Here is a 19,054-nt window from a genome sequence, read left to right as displayed (position 1 = left end):
TGGACACAGAGCGGTTAGCTAGTGTGACACAGTTGGCTAATGCTAAGCTTGTAGTCTAATGTAGAGACGGTTTGGCAGGATCGGCGATTTTGACGGGAAAAAAAAAAAAAAAAAGTCCGCAAATTTGCAAAAGGACTGATTTTCATCCTACCAAACACTGCCGCTGCAAAGAGTTTCTCTTGAGGAACTTCTTTTTCTTTGCGTTTCAAACCACACGATGACGCCTTGCAGTCACCGATGGTGACGTCGTTGGCCTCTAATTACGTGTTGATGAGACGAAGCAGCCGCTCGGTCCGCTGACTTCACGTTAGCGAGAAAACAGGCCGGTCCTCCTTCACTCCCCCCCCCCCGCCCCCCCCGACCTCGCCACCCCCACAGCAGTATAAATGCTCTCTAGGACACGTCCAGAACCTCTCAGGAACCTAAAAAGAGAAGGAAGCTGTAAAAAGAAATCATAAAAGGTTCAGGCCTTGGCTCTTCTGAATGATTTGCCTTATTGGAACAGCATGTCGACGCTAGACCATGCGAGCGCGGGCGAGCAGGCGGCCTCGCTCGGCCCCTCTGCGGCCTCGCTCGGCCCCTCTGCGGCCGCGCCGCTACAGGCTTCCCTCCGTCAGTCTGCAGCAGGAAGTGGCGGTCGGGTGCCGGGTGGGCAGTCCCGTCCGACTTGGACAAAATAAGGAATTGCTAACAGGAGGTTCTAGTGTGGCTCCGGTCCACTTGGTGCGACCACCACCAGGGGCGGTGCTGGAGGATGCGGAGCGGTGGTTCTGGTTCCGGTTCTGGTGGGTTCCAAGCGGCAGCCTGGTTCTAAATAGAGGCTCGGCTGCAGCGACCCCAAGCAGTCTTGGGGTGCGGTTCTCAGCCGACAGGGCGTCGTCGTCCCCCGCCCCACCGCCCCCCCGCTGGGCCTCGGCTGACCCTGGAGGCGGAGCCCGGGGAGAATGAAGCGTCACGCCGGGCAACGAGGCCGCCCGCCGCCCAATTCTAGACAATGACCTCAGCGCAACTGCCCGCCGCCGCCGCCGCCGCAGAGAAGGAGCAAATCTAAAAAAAAAAAAAAAAAAACCTATGCAGAAAAACCTGCCACTGCCTCCACGAGCAGACGAGACTTTTTTCTTCAATTACTGAGCTGTGCGTTTTTAAATAAATCAGCCTCCAGAGTTTTTATTTATTCTAATTTTTCAATTAAACTCCATCATTTTGCACTTTTGCCTGAAAAAAAAAAAAAAAAAAGAGCCTTTTTTTGGCTATGCGTGACAAATGGTGATGTTTTCCTTCCAGAGAAGCCTCAATAATAATAATAATAATAACAACGATAATAATCATCAAAATGAAAACTTCAAAGAAAGGTGACTCACCCCAAACCTTTCTAGCACCCATAAATCCCCCACTGCAACGCTCAGGTCATGTGACTGAGCTGCTGGAGGAGACAATGTTTAACAACACGTGACTGAAGGCCGTCCTGCCCCTCGCAGGTCTCAATCAACACGGCGACAGATTCCTCCTCACCACCGGGCAGATGTTTTTTTTTTTTTTTTTTTTTTTTTTAAATAGACTTCGACTTTTTATTTGTCATTTAAGAACATTCACTTCTCAGGGTACATTTTAAAAAAACGAAATTCCGACGGCCCGACTACCGAAAAAAAAAAAACCCCAACGATGCGTCTACAGAAAAACTGGGAGGGTCCTGATTTACATCCTGGACTCGAAGATCTGAGTGCTGCTGCTGCGGTGGGAGCTTTTTGTTTTTTTTTTTGCCACGTCAACAAAAAAAGTGGTTGGCATCATGAAATTGTTTGATAATAATAATAATAATAATAAAAAATTAATAATAATCATAATCATAATAATAATAATAATAATAATAATAATAATAATAATAATCATAAAGAGAAAAAACAACACGTTTGAAATGAGGACGTGAAAGATATTTCGGGGGAGCTCGCCCTCTTCCCTCCTCCCCTCGAGTTGCACACAAACACAAACATTTCATTGCAGGAAAACAGTGACGGCGAACTTCCTGTCGGCTCACAGTCACACAAACACAGAGGCATGAAAGTCGGTGCGACTGTACACCAGAGGCCGAGGGAGCTTTGCGTTATTCAAGTTTCACGCCGGCATGAAATTTACCAAAAAAAAAAAAAAAAAAAAAAATGCCTTTAAAAAAAAAAAAAAGACAATGTAAATGTAAGCATCATTGCCAAGAGCAAGCGAGGCTCGGTCCGAGAGAGCCGCACCCCGCCCCCCCCCCCCTTCCTCTAGCGTTTCCACGTCGGCTGCTCGGAGAAAGAGACGGAGGGAAGTGTCTATTAATTATTACGTGCGCACTGGGCCCCTTTTAAAGACGCTTCAGTTCCACCCGGCCACTTCAAAGCAGACAGGCGTGTGCTGTAAAGAGTGTGAAGGAAGCGAGCGCAGCGGCGGCGGCTGGAAGGTTGCGTCCTCGCCTCGGCCGCTCTTCTCATTGATCAGCAGGTCATTGAGAAGATCTGCAGTGATCGCTGCAGAAGACGACGCACTCGCAGGTTATTGACTGTACTTTTCTAGAACTTACAGTTCACACATCACTCAAACTGCTTGAGCGAGTGAGTGGCCAGCGTCGCCTGATCAGTGTCCAGTTGACGGACGGATCAGAACCCGACCACGGGGGGGGGATGTCGTTCAGCGTGTGTGTGTGTGTGTTTGTGTCGCTGCTGCTGACTCCAGGCCGTGCTCCCAGTGACCTTTGCCGGCCCCTGTGACCGACAGCCGCAGGTTGAACAACACATCGTAACTTTCATCGTCTCCCCCCCCCCCCCCCTTCACTCCGACCTCTGCTCACTTGATTAGAAATCCTCTTTTTCCCGAGGCTGACTCAGAGCGACTGTCCCTCTGGATCCCATTACGGCCCTGCGGCTCCTCAACTTCACTTTATGGAAAACACAAAAAACAGATTTTATTCGGCTTATTTGTCGCTCCGACAAAGCAGGAACGTTCTTGAGTTCTCGTGCTGCATCCCTGGAATTAAAGCGTTTACTTTCTGGTATTCTGGTGGTAATAGTAGGAGTATTGGTGGTTGTAGAAATATTATTTTTCATGATATTAGTAAACAGTAGTTACATCCTTTAGACACACACAAAAAAAAACCCCTGAACTGAAACTGAAAATATTTATAAAATCGTCACAATGTAAATTAAATTATTTAAAAAAAAAAAAAAATTTAAACTAGTGACAATGAGACTTTTTTTGTTTATAAATAAAACATTTAAAAAATTCCCATCAACAAAAAGGATTTATTTATTTTTTTTTACCAGATGTGAAACAAATAATCAAATTCTGAAGAACATTTGTTTGCAACTTTTTGCAAATTGTTTCATAAGTTTTATATTCAGTTTAACCCTGAATGACTTTTTTCTTTAAAGGCACATTTAAAAGTAAATATGTTTTCTTCACTATTGAACTCGGCCTGACATTTTTTACTGAAGTTTTTACCAAACATTTTGCCGGCCGAGTAAAAAGTGCTGAAAGTGGCGAGCGAGCTGCCAGCGTGCTCGCCGGGTCGAAGCACAGTCAGGGCACAGAGAATAAATGACAAACGGACAAACTGACTTCGGGAAACATTCCCATCGAAGGGGCGAGGACAAGTTGTTCAGCATCAGCGTCTCATAGGGACGCCCACTGTACACACCTCCTCACCCTCTCACCCTCTCACCCGTCCTGCCAGGGGCCAGGGCAGCGGTCCAGGATCGGATCCAGGTGTGTTTGGGTTCCTGCGTCCCACCTGCGGCCGCTCCTTCCTGCTAATAGCCTGGATCTGTAAAGTAAACAGCGCAGGACTCTGACACTCAGAGCCTTTTCCTGCTGCTGCTGCTGCTGCTGCTGCTGCTGCTGCTGCTGCTGCTGCTACTATTTTAACTGATTTCATTTTATTTTATTTTATTTTACTATTATCTATTTTTATCGTTTTTAATTTTTAATCTCTCGCATTGTTTTATTATTTTACCTGTAAAACGACTCTGAGCACCTGTAAGAGCGCTTTATAAATAAAAATTATTATTATTATTGCTGCTGCTGCTGCTGCCGCTGCTGCTGCCGCTGCTGCTGCTGCTGCCGCTGCTGCTGCCTCTGCTGCTGCTGCCTCTGCTGCTGCTGCTGCTGCCTCTGCTGCTGCTGCCTCTGCTGCTGCTGCTGCTGCCTCTGCTGCTGCTGTTGCTGCCGGGTCCCTGCAGAGTGAAGGCGGCCGAGTTCCCCGAGCTGCTAAAGTCATTTTCCCTTAAAGTGGAATTAATTTCCTCCTCGTGGGCGGCGAGCAGTGCCTGTGGCACCGTCACAGCAAGAAAAAAAAAGAAGTCGCTCGACTTTCTGTTGTTTCTAATTACGTTTTTTTTTTTTTTAAACTTTCAGTTGCGCTTTATCAGCGACAAATGGCACAAAACATTTCCTTTTTTTTTTTTTTGTTTTAATTAAAAAAAGTGAGAGCTGCTCGAGACAGCAGAGACCGCCATGAGAGGTGATGCACGTTTCAAAACGCTGACAGAGCCCACAGAGAGACGAGCTTCTTTCGATTCGCTGCCACCGTAGATACACGTCGCTGTGCTTTCAGTCAGAAGTGTGAACAGAAGTCGCTCCAATCGCCTTCTCTCTTCCTGCTCTTTTTGTTTTCCTCTTCCCGCCCGGAGCCGAATGACACTTTAATGGTGGGAGTGATTTAGCGTCTCCAGCGCTGACAGTGCGCCGCAATGTGACGGCTCTGATGTATTTGGGAGTTTACAGGTGGCTGAAATATTTCAACGCACAGAAAACTCATAAAGCCTTTTCCGGCCGCCGGGGCGGGGGCGGGGGTGGGGGGGGATTTATTCACGGTCAAGTGGGCGACGGCGAGGGCCAGGATATTATAGTCTGTCCGCGTGCACTTAGGCTGAGTGACGGCGAGCGGCCGCAGCTTGATTTCATCACACTGGATGTTGGAATGTGCAACAGTAATTATTGCTCCGGGTTTTTTTTTTTTCTTTGCCCCCCCACCCCCAGATACATAAATATAAAAAGTGAAAACTCGTCCTTGACCTCCACGACCTCGGCTTTGTAAGTGAGGCTGCTGTTTTGGTTGTGGTGACGCATGGAAAGATGTGAGGCCTGCATTTCATTCAAATAATCTCGTGCGGAAAAATCTGCTTTGGCAAAAATTAACACGAAAAAATGACTTTGGAGAAGACGTCTTCATTCACGTCTTTACATTTCCCCCGGTGTGAAATGTGTGTGAGTGTGTGTGTGTGTATATATATATACATATATAATATATATGTATATATATATATATATATTTATACATATATATATATATATATATATATATATATATATATATATATATGTATAAATATATATATATATATATATGTATATATATATATATATATTTATATATATATACATATATAATATATATATATATATACACAAGACAAATACTCAACAAGTGTTAGGAGTGTGTGTGTGTGTGTGTGTGTGTGTGTGTATACTGTATATACACTCACTCATAGAAAGGTTTCGACTCTCGGACTCTCGGTGTGTTTTGAGATGAGCAGGATTAGCCCGTTGTTTTCAGGCTCCCTCTCAAAGTGGACCTCTGTTTGACCATGGGCATGTTGGGGAATGTGGATGACAACGACAAGAAGGCCCTGTCAGAGAGTGTGGGCGGCGTCACTGAGGTGACATCACAGAGGGGACCATCTGTGAGAAAGTTAACCTGGGTAGTTTATGAGGTCATGTTAGCATAGTTTTAGTTATTTTTTTTTTAGTGTATTATTATTTGAACATGTTAGTTCTACAGTGTTGTAGAACTACTCGAATAGTGTTGAGGTCAACTGTCACTTTAAGTGCCAGAAAGGTGTTGTGTAACTGAAGCCAAACGGACAATAATTCACGTGCAGTTGTTACAGTGTTGTTACATTGTTGTTACAGTGTTGTTACATTGTAACCGGTGACAACGAGGGGACGACTACAACGACGAGGAGGCGGTTGCGGCCGGGCGATGCGGTCGCTGACCCTGCAGGAGGCGTTGGCAACCTTTGTGTCACAACCTTTGTGACATCACAGAGGGCCCATTTCCAGAACTGCGTGTTTTATGGACTTTTTTTTCCCCACTTCTGGGAAGTGTGTAGACACTCTGACGACTTTTGAAAACCTTGATGAGTTGTTGTCGGCGTCTTCACTCCCGCGTTTGTTCGTAAACTTTCCGGCCACCTCATTGGACGGCGGCCACCAGGAACCCCCCCCCCCTCCCCCCCAGCAGCACCGCAACCCAACAGTGTTTTTAACGGGTCAGAAGCGACAAAGCCGTGGCGACGCACTCTGTTAACCCCTGACACCTCACCCACCTCCCTCCTCCCCTCACCCCCACCCCTGCTACCTTTGGCCCCTCCCTCCGACCGTTGAGGCCGCCCTCCCTTCCTGCGGGTCAAGTCCCGGTCCAAAATAAACGTGCGTCTTTGCCGAGTCGTGGCCATTTTAGCGGTGCGGGCTCGTGGTGCTGTTCCTGCTGCCGCTCTCGCTGGCGACCCATCGTCCGGTCCGTGCACACGCACGGGCGCACGCACGCGGTCAGTAGCGCCTGTGCAGCCTGTGACCCAGCCTCCCTCTCACGTTACACCCTATTTATAACATCCCCCCTCGGCCCTCCTCGGCAGCTCCGGAGAACCTCCTCCTCCTCCTCCCACTCCTTCCAGGCTCTCCTGCTCCTCCTGACATCTGAGAAAGCAGCGCCGCCGCCGCTCCGCCGCTCACTGTTTACCTGCACCGCCTGGCAACCGGCCGCACGCTCCGGATTATCGCAGGACGGCCCGCCGCTGCGAAACTCTCTGAGTGCTGGAGAGACGGCCGCTTGACTTTTTCCCTGTTTTCTTTTTTTTTTCTTCTGTTTTTTTTTTTTTTTTTTTTTTTCCCCTTTCAAGCTGAAGGAAGAAAAGTTTTGAGGAAGCAGAGTGGAAACAGAACTAAGCAAAAAAAAAAAAAAAACCCAAACTCCCAAGAAACACCAGAACCTTCTTGGATTTGAGTCGGTGAGCTTTTTTTTTTTAAAAAAAAAAAAACATTTTGCCGTCTGCTTGAATTTTGTATTTTTTTTTGTTTTTTTGTCTTGGTTTCGGGGCCACACGCGCGCGCCTGTGTGAGTGCGTGTGTGTGAGTGTGAGTGTGTGTGGTGTGTGTGTGCACGCGCGCACGCGCCATGGATCACACACTGTTCGGCTGCCTGCGGAGCCCCCACGCCCCGGCCCAGGCCCTGCACCCTGCCTTCGCCCAGTCGCCGCTGACCCTGCACGGACGCTCGGACCACGTGTCCTACCCCGACCTGGCCTCCTCCTCCTCCTCCTCCTCCACCTCCTCGCCGTCGCCCTGCATCATCTCCGGCTACCCGCTGGACGACGGCCTCTTCCCCGGCCAGCACCACCACCACCACCACCACCACCACCACCACCGCGGCGCCGGCGCCGGTGCCGGCAGCGGCGCCCACGGCCACCTGCCCTCCCAGCAGCATCAGCACCCGCCGCAGCCTCACCACGCCCCCTGGCACCTCCCGCAGATGCCCTCGGCCGGCGGCGGCGGCGGCGGCGGGCGGCACGGCGGCCTGTGCCACCCGCCGCCGCCGCCGCCGCCGCCGCCGCACTCCCACCCCTCCCAGGACAGCCTGGCCGCCCCCCTGGACTTGGGCCACCCGGCGGGGGGCAGCATGTGCGCCAGCACCCCCAGCCTGGCGGGCAGCAGCGCCCCGACCGGGGCGTCCTGCGTGCAGACTGCAGACTACGGCCGGCCGACGCTGTCGCCCGCTGAGGCGGAGAAGAGGAGCGGCAAGAGGAAGAGTGACAGTTCAGGTCAGAGGACTTTCCTCTTCTTTTCTTCTGCTTCGACTTACACAACTGCAACCACTCGTGGTGAAAACTCACATTCAGACGGCAAAATGCAAGTTTTTCGCCTTTAGTTTATTTATCCATTGATTTTTTTGTTTTGTTTTGTTTTGTTTTGTTTTGTTTTGTTTTGTTGCCAGCCAGAAATGTCGAGCCGACGTTGCCGAGCAAAACGCACATCGCCTCACCATAAATCCTTCGACGCGTCGCCGAGGTGTGTTTGCAGTTTGCAGCGCTGGGTAGAACAAACGGGTGGAAAGCGTTGGCGAGAAGCAGTTTGTAGGTGTCGACTGACGGCGGAATGAAGTGCGGAGCCGCAGCGCTCGGTGGCTGCGTGGGCACATCTGACGGCCGCCAGCTCCTCTTTTTTTCTTAAAAAAAATATAAAATAATAATAAAAAAAAAGAATAAAAAAAAAAAGGCACATCTGGGCAGTGGAGACGCTTTTTTCAGAGGCGCCGCTGAGGAATTAATGTCACGGCTGGTAGAGAAACCTGCAGCGCTGTGAAAAGCACCGCAGGCTCGCTGCAGCTCTGAGAGGTTGAAGTCTGGGGGATGAATTAAAGCAGCGACTGGCAGCAGGAGTGGAACGAAAATAATGAACTTTTTTTTTTATTTTATTTTTATTTTATTTTATTTTTAAGGAAAATACCATGAGCGGTAGGTCTGCAGTGTCCAACAAGTTGATCCATATAGGACAACTTTCAAATTTTAAACTTCAAATTAGCTTTTTTTTCTTTCTTTTTTTTAATATAAAGAAGAAATAGAAAAAAATAAATAAATAAAAAAAAAGTCTTTTGGACTTTAGGACAAATCAATCACTTGTTCTTGAAAATAGTCTGCAGACTGTGAAGGTGTTTTTACACATCAAAGCTGCGTGAAATATCTCAATCAAATCCGCCCGCTGACCTCGGTGACTCCGCCCCTCCACGCCGCCTCTCTGCTCACCTTTGTCTCCCACCTGCTGCCACCGCCATCCGTCACCCATCGGCGGCTGACAACCTGGGGCCTCGGGTCAGTCGGGTTCCTGCAGGGAACGTGATCTCAGCCGGAGTTCTAGGTTTTCCGAGGTGGCGCGCGCGCCCCCCCCTCCTCCCCCGCTCTCCTTGTCCATTTGGGGATCTTCGCAGGAGCTGGCGGCGGTGGCGGCGGCGGCCCTGCGGCCCTGCGGCCCTGCGACCCTTTAAAGGACCTCCGTGCATGTGTGCGTGTGTGTGTCACCTGCACTCTTTGGTGCCATTGTGATCGCTTGTCGCGCTCCTGAAAAAAGCCTTCGAAAATTAAATAAAAGTTGCGTCTTTTTTTTTTGCAGAGCAAAAGCATAGATAAAAAAGAAAAGTCAAACGCTGCAGACTCACTGTGATGCAGAAAATCATTTTCTCGTTTTATTCTGTGTCCTCCCCGCCAAACAGTGTCGGAACCCAGCGGCCGAGCCCCCAGTTCCACTTCCCCTCTGCAGCCCGGCCTGCGCCGCCGCGGCCTGTCGGCGCTAACACCAATCAGCCTGATTACCAGGGGGAGGAGGGAGAGGGGAGGGGGGAGGCGGGAGGGGGGGTTGGAGGTTAGGGGAGGTGGCTCCCTCAATCAGCTGTCCAAATATTGCATGGTTGCCAGTGGGGTGGTGAGATAGAACCCCTGCTCGGGTTTCGCCATCTGGACCAGAAACTCCCAATTTAGATACAGGAGGGGGGGGGTCGGTGGGGGTGGTGGTGTGGGGGGGTGGGGGTGGTGGAGGAAAAAAAAACAACAACCTGAGAGCTCATTTCCATCACGGCTTTAACCCCCCCCCCCCCATTTTTTTTGTTCCTTCTTCTCCTCTCTGCAAATATGAAGCGTCTCTGCTTTCATGGATGGGAGACGTTGCTGCTGCTGCTGCTGCTGCTGCTGCTGCTGCTGCTGCTGCTGCTACTGCTGCTGCTGCTGCTGCTGCTGCTGCTGCTGTGACAATTTCCTGGACGGACGCTGCGGATGACTCGGTGTTTTCGGCCGTCCGCCTCTTCTTTCCCCTCCTTTCCTCCCTTCCTTCCACTAATCTGGAGCCTCACTTCTCTGCACAGTGCTGCAAGTCTGGACGATACTTTTTGCTTGATGAATGCGTCACGGCAGCGGCCGTTCTTTAAAAATGACCGTTTGCGTGATTGTGTGTCTGTGTGTAACAATAAAAAGCAGCTGCTTTGGAAGGCCTGCCGCTGCTGCTGCTGCTGCTGCTGCTGCTGCTGCTGCTGCTGCTGCTGCGTTTTGCTTATTTCTGTCTCGCTGCAGTCAATTTGTGATTGAAGCAAAGGCCCACCAAAAAAAAAAAAAAAAAAATCTACATTCAGCAAATCTGCACTTTTACCGTCTTGTCGTAAAACTTGATTCTGTTTTTTGGTCCCCTCGCCGCCGCCGCTGCCGCCGCCGCCGCCGCACCCTGTCTGGCCACGTGCATTTCTTCCACATTGCTGCCGCTTTCTTGTGGAGAGATGAAAGTGGCAGCGGGGAGCTAATGGCTGCGGTGTTGCAGCGGCGTCGTAAAGAAAAAGCCAGCGACCGACGCGGCGAGCCGGCCCACCGCCCCGTCGGGGCTCTCGCCGCGTAGGCCGCGTTGTCGCTCCCCCCCGGACCCCCCCCCCGCGGCTTTTGTTGATCTTTTTATTTGTCTGTGTTTAGCAGAGTTCAAGTTCAGGCTCCGTCTGGTTCCACTTCGTCAGGGTCATCCGGGTCAAGGTTGCAGGAGGAGGGGGTGTGGTCTGATCCGATTCACCAGAGAGAGAGAGAGAGAAAAAAGTGGAATTGTGGACGTCCGCTCGTCTGTTTTTTTTAAGTGACGTTCCTACTTCGCAGTCGTCAACCTTCCGAGCACAAACTCGATTAGAGGGAAGAGGCAGAAGGAAGCAGCTGATTGGTCCTCGAGGTGTCGAGGCTTCGGGGCTCACCGCCGGATTAACAGCAGCACCAGCGGTGAATTAGCAGCCTGAACTGCATCCAGCGGAGGAACCGCAGTCGCTGCTCACCGCGGTGAAGTTCTGCCCGGAACATTTAGCGGAACGTGTCGTCTGCGGAAAGTTTGTGGAAAGAAAAAACACACACACACACAAACCAAAACAACACACACACACACACACACACACACACACACACACACAAAAAAAAAGACTTTTCAGTCTCTTTTTTCTGTCGGGATGAGCTGAAGTGGAGACGACGCTTGTGGGGATTTATTTATTTATTTTTTTATATTTCTGTGTGCATGTGTTTCTAATATACAGCAGTCGAGTGGAAGAAGAAATGAAGCAGCCACTCGCACAGTCGCAGGTTTCGTGTCTTTAGTGTCGCACAACCGTTGACGGAGCGAAAAAAGAATTGCGCAAAGGTGCAAAAAAAAAAAAGAAAGAAAGAAAGAAAGGAAGAAAGGAAGAAAGAAAGAAAGACGGAAATCGAAGTGGATTCGATCGATCGGGAATGAACAGAAAAGGTTTCTTTTTTTTTTCCTTTCTGCAAATTAAAACCGCGTCGGCTGTAAAGTAGCGGTGCAGCTGCTGCAGTCGGGGCACCTGCAGCGCCGCCTGCGACTCCTTCCAGCCACTTAAAGTCTTCATAAAGAACCGGGCGACAGTGAAAAGCCCGATCGCCACCTTCCATCGCTCCTCCTCCCTCCACTCGCTCTCGCCCCCTGCAGACTTACACCTGCCGTCAAACACTCAGGGGTTGTTGTTGTTGTTGTTGTTGTTGGTGTTGTTGTTGTTGTTGTTGCACTAACCGGCGCCGTGTCTTCTTTCAGAGTCCCAGGACGGCAACTACAAGTCGGACGCCGGCAGCAAACCGCGCAAGGAGCGCACGGCGTTCACCAAGGAGCAGATCCGCGAGCTGGAGGCCGAGTTCGCCCACCACAACTACCTGACGCGGCTACGGCGCTACGAGATCGCCGTCAACCTGGACCTGACCGAGAGACAAGTAGGTGGAATTAGCGCGCTAACAGAGCGAGGCGCTGAGCCACCCGCCGCCTACCGCTGCCTCCGCCGCTCCTCCAGATGTGGCCGGCGGGACGGGACTATCGGCTTTCAGAGGCTCCCGGCCGCTCCTCTCTTTCTTTTTTCTTTGCGTTCGCCCCCCCCCCCCCCCCCCCCCCCCTCTCTGAGACACAAGGAAGGAAGTTCTCTCCCTCTCCCCCCGCGGAAAAAAACCCCGGCACGCGACGTAAATCAGTGACACGGAGACGCAGAGGGACGGAGGGACGGAGGGACGGAGACACGGAGACACGGAGGGACGGAGGGACGGAGACGCAGAGGGACGGAGGGACGGAGGGACGGAGACGCAGAGGGACGGAGACACAGAGGGACGGAGGGATGGAGGGACAGAGGGACGGAGACGCAGAGGGACGGAGGGACAGAGGGACGGAGGGATGGAGGGACAGAGGGACGGAGACACGGAGGGATGGAGGGACGGAGGGAGGGAGACACAGAGGGACGGAGGGACAGAGGGACGGAGGGATGGAGGGACAGAGGGACGGAGACACGGAGGGATGGAGGGACGGAGGGAGGGAGACACAGAGGGACGGAGGGACAGAGGGACGGAGGGACGGAGGGATGGAGGGACAGAGGGACGGAGACATGGAGGGACGGAGGGATGGAGGGACGGAGACACGGAGGGAGGGAGGGACGGAGGGACGGAGACAGTGTCGGTGTGACACCCACAGGGCAGCAAACTGAGGCCAGAGGTGGAGATCAGAGATCAGAGATCAGAGAGCAGAGATCAGAGAGCAGAGGTGTGGCTGATGGGAGTGTTGCACAGTGTTGTCCTACTTGGCCACACTGTGTCGCTCCGACTGCACGCTCAGTGAGAGCTTAACAATTGAAGAGCTTGACTTCTGAAAGTAAGCCAGTCGTCGGGAAAAAGAACGTCGTTCTAAATCAATCTTATCGTGGTCTTGAAATATAATCGTTGGTATTTTTATTTGATACAGTGGCCGTTGCCAGTTTCCAACGCGGATACTAAATATGTTTGTTGAGCTTTGAACCACGTCAAATAATTTTTTTTTTAAAAACTTCCCGAAGAAGCGCAAGATGATTAAATCCCGGCCAAAGCGTTTTCCAGCCCCCGACGTGATTATTATCACAATATTATTACATTTTCTCCACACCGAACTCCATCGGGTCCGATGGACTCCGGTGTCCGTCTGCCGGTTTCCAGATCACAACCGGACGTCCGTAACGAAAACTCTCAGCTCACTCCAGGTTGCCACAAGTGTGCGTGAAGAGGAAAAAAAAAAGCTCCAGGAATAAATCAGTGGAGGAAGAACCTCGCAGCCATGCAGATAAAAAAAAAACACCAACAAAAAAACAAACCCCGCCCAACCTTTTCAACAACTGCTTAAATCAATGAGAACTTAAAGGCCCCGCCAGCAGGAAAATTCCGATTCCGACCCCTCGGCGGGAGAACTTCTGCCAAACTGCCACTGCGTCCAAGAAATTCTGCTCTCGCTTTAAATTTGGACGAAAACAATCCAAAGGGTTTTCTCTGCTTGCACGCAGAGAGGAAGGAGATTTTCAAGCCCTTCAAAGGCCACTAGAGGAGCTGACAAGAAGTTTCTCTTTGCAGCAAACGTCACCGTTTTGTCTTCTTTGTGTCCTCCAGCGAGACTTTTGTTTTGTTCCCATGCCGGCAGAAATGTGTGACGGCAGATATTGAGAGAGATTCTGGCCGCCCCGCTTTATTTATGCTGCCCGAGTTGTTTGGAGAACTTTGATTAATGCTACACGTTGTGCCGAGTGCCGTGAAAATGGAGATATTTATAAAGAGGTGGAACCCGGGGGGTGGGGGGGACGTGTCGCGGGGGGCCGAGTTTCTACCCGCTGGAGGAGAGAAAGGAGGAAAAAAAACAAAACAGTGATTTTGTATGTTGGCTCGACTCCAGTCAGCGGGAAAAAGGGCCTTCGAACTTCCGGAGCCGAAACGCTTTCAGTTTTCAGGAGCCACAGTGGACTTTTGAAGCTCCGCGTCTCTAAAACAAATCCAGCTGTGGCTCTGCGGCTGGATTCTAGTTGCAAAACCGGACTAGAAAACCGGACTCCCGCTTCCTGGTGGTTCCTTTGTCACTGGCACTGGCAAAGTCCCGGAGCCTCTCAAATCTTTTGGAATTTCACCTCGGAAAATTCAGAGTTTGGGAATTAAAAATGTCACGTTGTTCTCCGAGCGGCTGCTTTCTCTTGCCGGCCAATCGGCCGCAGACTGCTGCCACCAGCCGAGGCAACGGCCTCGCTGTGTGACCTCGGTGACCCAACTCACTCGTTCACTGCGGAAGACTTCAGTCAGGGCGGATTGGACCTGTGCATGGTGGCGCTGCAACAAATCTGTTGCTGAAATAGATGCTGTGGGGGGGTTGGGGGGGGGGGGGGGGGTTGTTTTATTTTCTACGTCCGTCATCATGTGACACCACCGACGTTCCCCTCCCCTCATCGCCCCCCCCACCCCCCTGGTTTGTCCTGAATAAATGTTTTTTGTCCCCGCCAAACCAACCAACACACACACACACACACTCCAGGCCCCATGTGGCCAACACTCGTCGCTGGGCCACCGTCACCGCTGCTGTGTGACGCACGCACTGTTTGAGGCAGCGGCTTCATCGTCAATCTCAGCGACGTAAATACGGCGGCAGAGTTGTGGAAAAAAAAAAAGTCAGCGTCAACACCAAAAGCGACGGATGGAACACGAAAAACTGCCAAAGGTCCCCAGGAAGGAACCGCAAGGACTGCTAATGGCTCTGCAAGCTGTGTGTGTGTGTGTGTGTGTGTGTGTGTGTGTGTGTGTGTGTCCGACTCTGACACGTTCTCTTGCGCTCCTCCTGCAGGTGAAGGTGTGGTTCCAGAACCGCAGGATGAAGTGGAAGCGGGTGAAGGGCGGCCAGCAGGGGGCAGCAGCCCGGGAGAAGGAGCTGGGCAACGTGAAGAAGGGGACGCTGCTGCCGTCGGAGTTCTCGGGCATCGCCGCGCTGCACCACTCCACGGACTCCCTCGCTAACGAGGACAGCCACGACAGCGACCACAGCTCCGAGCACGCCCACTTATGATGCCCGCAGGCGCCCCCACCGGCTGACTGGCCCCGCCCCCCCCACCCCCGGGGGAGGACCGCGGACTCGCCGTCGCCGCACAGCGACGCTAAATATTGTGCAAGGAAAGAGTTTGGACGAGGAAGAGGAGGAGGAGGAGGAGGAGGAGGAAGAGGAGGAGGAGGAGCTCCCACATTTAAAGGTCCCATATTATCACCTTATATTTAGATCTTCGTTGTTCATCAGGATCCAAGCACATCCGCAGATTTAGCCCTCTGTTTACAGCCTCCTGCTGGGTTGGAGGGTGGAGCCAGCACCTGCTTCCTGTGGGGGTGGAGGGTTTGGGGGGGTGGCACGGCTGCCAACCGGGTGGCAAGTGCCCTTTGTGACATCACAAAGGGACAGAGTTCTATTTTTTTTTTTTTTTTTTGCCCAGAGCGTGTGAAATGCGGAGCGACATTTTTTTCTCATGTCTGGGGGGCCTCGACCGACTCGGCCGTCGAGTCACTTTTGCACAATGTGGGACCTTTGAAACAATCAAATCTGAAAAAAAACAGAAACATCCCTTGATAATGGCAGTAAAAAATGAATTAAAGAAACAACAACAACATATGACGACATTTTAAATGTGTTGTTTTGCCAGAATATTACCGCACACATGTCGACATTCCGTGTTGTGTGCGCTAATGGACGGACGGACGGACGGACGGACGGACGGACGGACCGTAGCTCAGACTTGCACTGCTGAACACACGGTTGTCAGCTCAAACTGTACAAAATGTCCAAAAAAAAAAAAAAAAAAAAATTTTTTTAAATCCCCAAAATAAAAACGTTGCGACTGAGTCGGTGATCCAATCACAGAGCCGTACAAAAAACGTAATTTGCCCGGCAAAATGAAAATGTAAATGAGAAATGTTGTAAATAGTTTGTCAGCGTGGTCTCCGCTGGAGGAGCAGGGGAGGCTTTTTGCGAGTGCAGCTCTGACAGTCGACAGTTTACAGCTCGCCGTCAGATGCAGTGCACCAAGCACATGGGAAAACACCAACGCGATGCCTTTGTTGAACTCCAGAACAATGAATAAAAATTGAAGCGGAAGGTAAACAGAATTCCGAGTGATTTTCTTGAGCCGTCCGTGGCTCGGAGCTCACACCTGTCGTGGGTTTTTTTTTTTTTTTTGGGGGGGGGGGGTTTCTTTTTCATGAAATGAAAAGGTGATGAATTAAACATCACGGAGGGTAAAGTAACACGGAGGGAAACCCCCCCCCCCCCTACGCCTCCTCCTCGGCCTCGGGGCGAGGCTGGAAAGTTGGGAGAGGGACTCCGGAGAAGAAATCGGATCGAGTTACAAAAAAACCCGGGGCGGAAAATAATTTCACGGCTTGATGTCATCTGTCAGCAGTCAGCACGTTGTGATTGTGCATTTTGATTTTGGTCAGAAATGGAACCTCATGCAGCAGGGGGAGAGGGGGGGGGGGTAGGGGGGGGCAAGGGGGGGGGGGGGACGCCTTCCCTGAGTCATCAGTTCAGCGACTCTTGAGTGCGTTCACTACATCTAAATATACTTTTACCACCAAAGCAAAGCAAGGCTTGCTGCTGCAGCCAGTCAGCCAGCCTGGAATTCTTCCACAGCGCCGCCTAGTGGAGTGGCCCTGCAGCTGCTTGACCAATCGCAGTGAGTCGCGACTCCGGGGAAACAAAGTCATCGTGACAATCGTTTTGTTACGGCACCTCTGAAACCGATGGATTTGTTCAACCACTCACAGTGCTGAGACTGGAGGGTAAAAGGAGGAGAAAGGAGGGGGCAGCAGGAGAAAGGAGGGGACAGCAGGAGAAAGGAGGGGACAGGAGGAGAAAGGAGGGGACAGGAGGAGAAAGGAGGGGGCAGCAGGAGAAAGGAGGGGGCAGCAGGAGAAAGGAGGGGACAGCAGGAGAAAGGAGGGGACAGCAGGAGAAAGGAGGGGGCAGCAGGAGAAAGGAGGGGACAGCAGGAGAAAGGAGGGTAAAAGGAGGAGAAAGGAGGGGGCAGCAGGAGAAAGGAGGGGGCAGCAGGAGAAAGGAGGGGACAGCAGGAGAAAGGAGGGGACAGCAGGAGAAAGGAGGGTAAAAGGAGGAGAAAGGAGGGGGCAGCAGGAGAAAGGAGGGTAAAAGGAGGAGAAAGTAGGGGACAGGAGGAGAAAGGAGGGGACAGCAGGAGAAAGGAGGGTAAAAGGAGGAGAAAGGAGGGGGCAGCAGGAGAAAGGAGGGGACAGCAGGAGAAAGGAGGGTAAAAGGAGGAGAAAGGAGGGGGCAGCAGGAGAAAGGAGGGGACAGGAGGAGAAAGGAGGAGAAAGGAGGGGGCAGGAGGAGAAAGGAGGGGGCAGGAGGAGAAAGGAGGGGACAGGAGGAGAAAGGAGGGGACAGGAGGAGAAAGGAGGGTAAAAGGAGGAGAAAGGAGGGGGCAGCAGGAGAAAGGAGGGTAAAAGGAGGAGAAAGTAGGGGACAGGAGGAGAAAGGAGGGTAAAAGGAGGGAACAGGAGGAGAAAGGAGGGTAAAAGGAGGAGAAAGTAGGGGACAGGAGGAGAAAGGAGGGTAAAAGGAGGGAACAGGAGGAGAAAGGAGGGTAAAAGGAGGAGAAAGGAGGGGACAGGAGGAGAAAGGAGGGGGCAGCAGGAGAAAGGAGGGGGCAGCAGGAGTAAGGAGGGGGCAGCAGGAGAAAGGAGGAGAAAGGAGGGGACAGGAGGAGAAAGGAGGGTAAAAGGAGGAGAAAGGAGGGGACAGGAGGAGAAAGGAGGGTAAAAGGAGGAGAAAGGAGGGGACAGGAGGAGAAAGGAGGGGACAGGAGGAGAAAGGAGGGGGCAGCAGGAGAAAGGAGGAGAAAGGAGGGGACAGGAGGAGAAAGGAGGGTAAAAGGAGGAGAAAGGAGGGTAAAAGGAGGAGAAAGGAGGGGACAGGAGGAGAAAGGAGGGGACAGGAAGAGAAAGGAGGGGACAGGAGGAGAAAGGAGGGTAAAAGGAGGAGAAAGGAGGGGACAGGAAGAGAAAGGAGGGTAAAAGGAGGGAACAGGAGGAGAAAGGAGGGTAAAAGGAGGAGAAAGGAGGGTAAAAGGAGGAGAAAGGAGGGGACAGGAGGAGAAAGGAGGAGAAAGGAGGGGACAGGAAGATTTGTTTCTTCTTTCATGTCTCTGGGTCTCTTTTTCTAATTCTGTCACAGGCAGAGACGCTGGATTGGAATATTGTGACGGTAACTTAACATTACAGATGCAAAATAACTAAAAGTGAAAAAGTGAAAGACTTTGCTTGAGGCGTCGAAACAGGAATCAAATCAAAGTGTGGCTCTGGCCACCAAACACGACGACAACAACAACAACAACAAGAACAACAACATTTTACAGGTCATCTGACGTCCCATGACCCAACCAATGATGCATGTTGCGTGTGTGAAAGTCAAAGGTTAAAGTCCCCGTGATGGTGTGAAATTTGACCCATCATCCCCTGGGGGGAGCAGCGGTGCCGAGCCCGGGAATCACTGGCTGATCCAAGCCCACCATCCCAGCCCTGAACACTGAGGAGCGTACACGTTGCTCTCACCGGCTTCCTTTCCATCGCCTTACTGCTCCTTTGCAAATTTTTTTTTATTTTTATTTTTTTAATAAAATAAAATCAGAAACTGAATGTGACTCGCGCATGAAAGCAGCATTGTTCAGGGAATTCTCTTCGGAAGGGCCATTTTCAATCTTGTGCATTTTCTTCCTTCCTTCCTTCCTTTCTTTCTCTCTCTTTCTTAAGAGAAAACAACCAAGGTTTCAGGTCATGCGACGCAGTGACGTCATTTCTCGCGGACACCGGAGACCATGTGAGACTGTGCGTGTGATTAGATAATTAACCGCCAAAGTGACCAGTAAACAACAGAGTGGGAGTGCGAGTCACACTTGTCGCGAGACTTCCCGTGACACGAGGCGAGACCGTAAACCTTTAAAGTCCTCCAAACTACGGGGAGCTCCTGCAGTAGGGGGGTGTGTGTGTCAGGGAAGACCAGAGCTCGCGCACCGAACGCACCGGACAGGAAGTGTTTTTGTAGCAGGTGACCTACTGTCGCGGGGCAAGAAAAAAAACAACAAACAAAAAAAAACAAAGAAAAAGAAAACAAAATCTCTCGGGGTGGTCGCGTGGAG

At 51.4% G+C, this 19,054-nt stretch overlaps 1 protein-coding gene across 1 annotated transcript; it reads left to right on the top strand.

Annotated features, from left to right (window-relative positions):
• Positions 1-7,113: 7,113 nt before the first annotated feature.
• meox2a (mesenchyme homeobox 2a) lies at positions 7,114-14,948 on the top strand. The gene is made up of 3 exons (XM_076045764.1): positions 7,114-7,850; positions 11,641-11,813; positions 14,707-14,948. Exons 1-3 carry the CDS (start codon positions 7,208-7,210, stop codon positions 14,923-14,925), a joined length of 1,035 nt encoding a protein of 344 aa, XP_075901879.1. The 5' UTR covers positions 7,114-7,207; the 3' UTR covers positions 14,926-14,948.
• Positions 14,949-19,054: the final 4,106 nt, after the last annotated feature.

Source organism: Nelusetta ayraudi, unplaced genomic scaffold, assembly GCF_046127955.1.
Source record: "Nelusetta ayraudi isolate G7.1 ecotype Tasmania unplaced genomic scaffold, CSIRO-AGI_Nayr_v1 ptg000087l, whole genome shotgun sequence".
NCBI classification, from domain to species: Eukaryota; Metazoa; Chordata; class Actinopteri; order Tetraodontiformes; family Monacanthidae; genus Nelusetta; species Nelusetta ayraudi.
The sequence above is the reverse complement of the archived record's forward strand: the minus strand, read 5'-3'. Positions and strand labels throughout refer to the sequence as shown.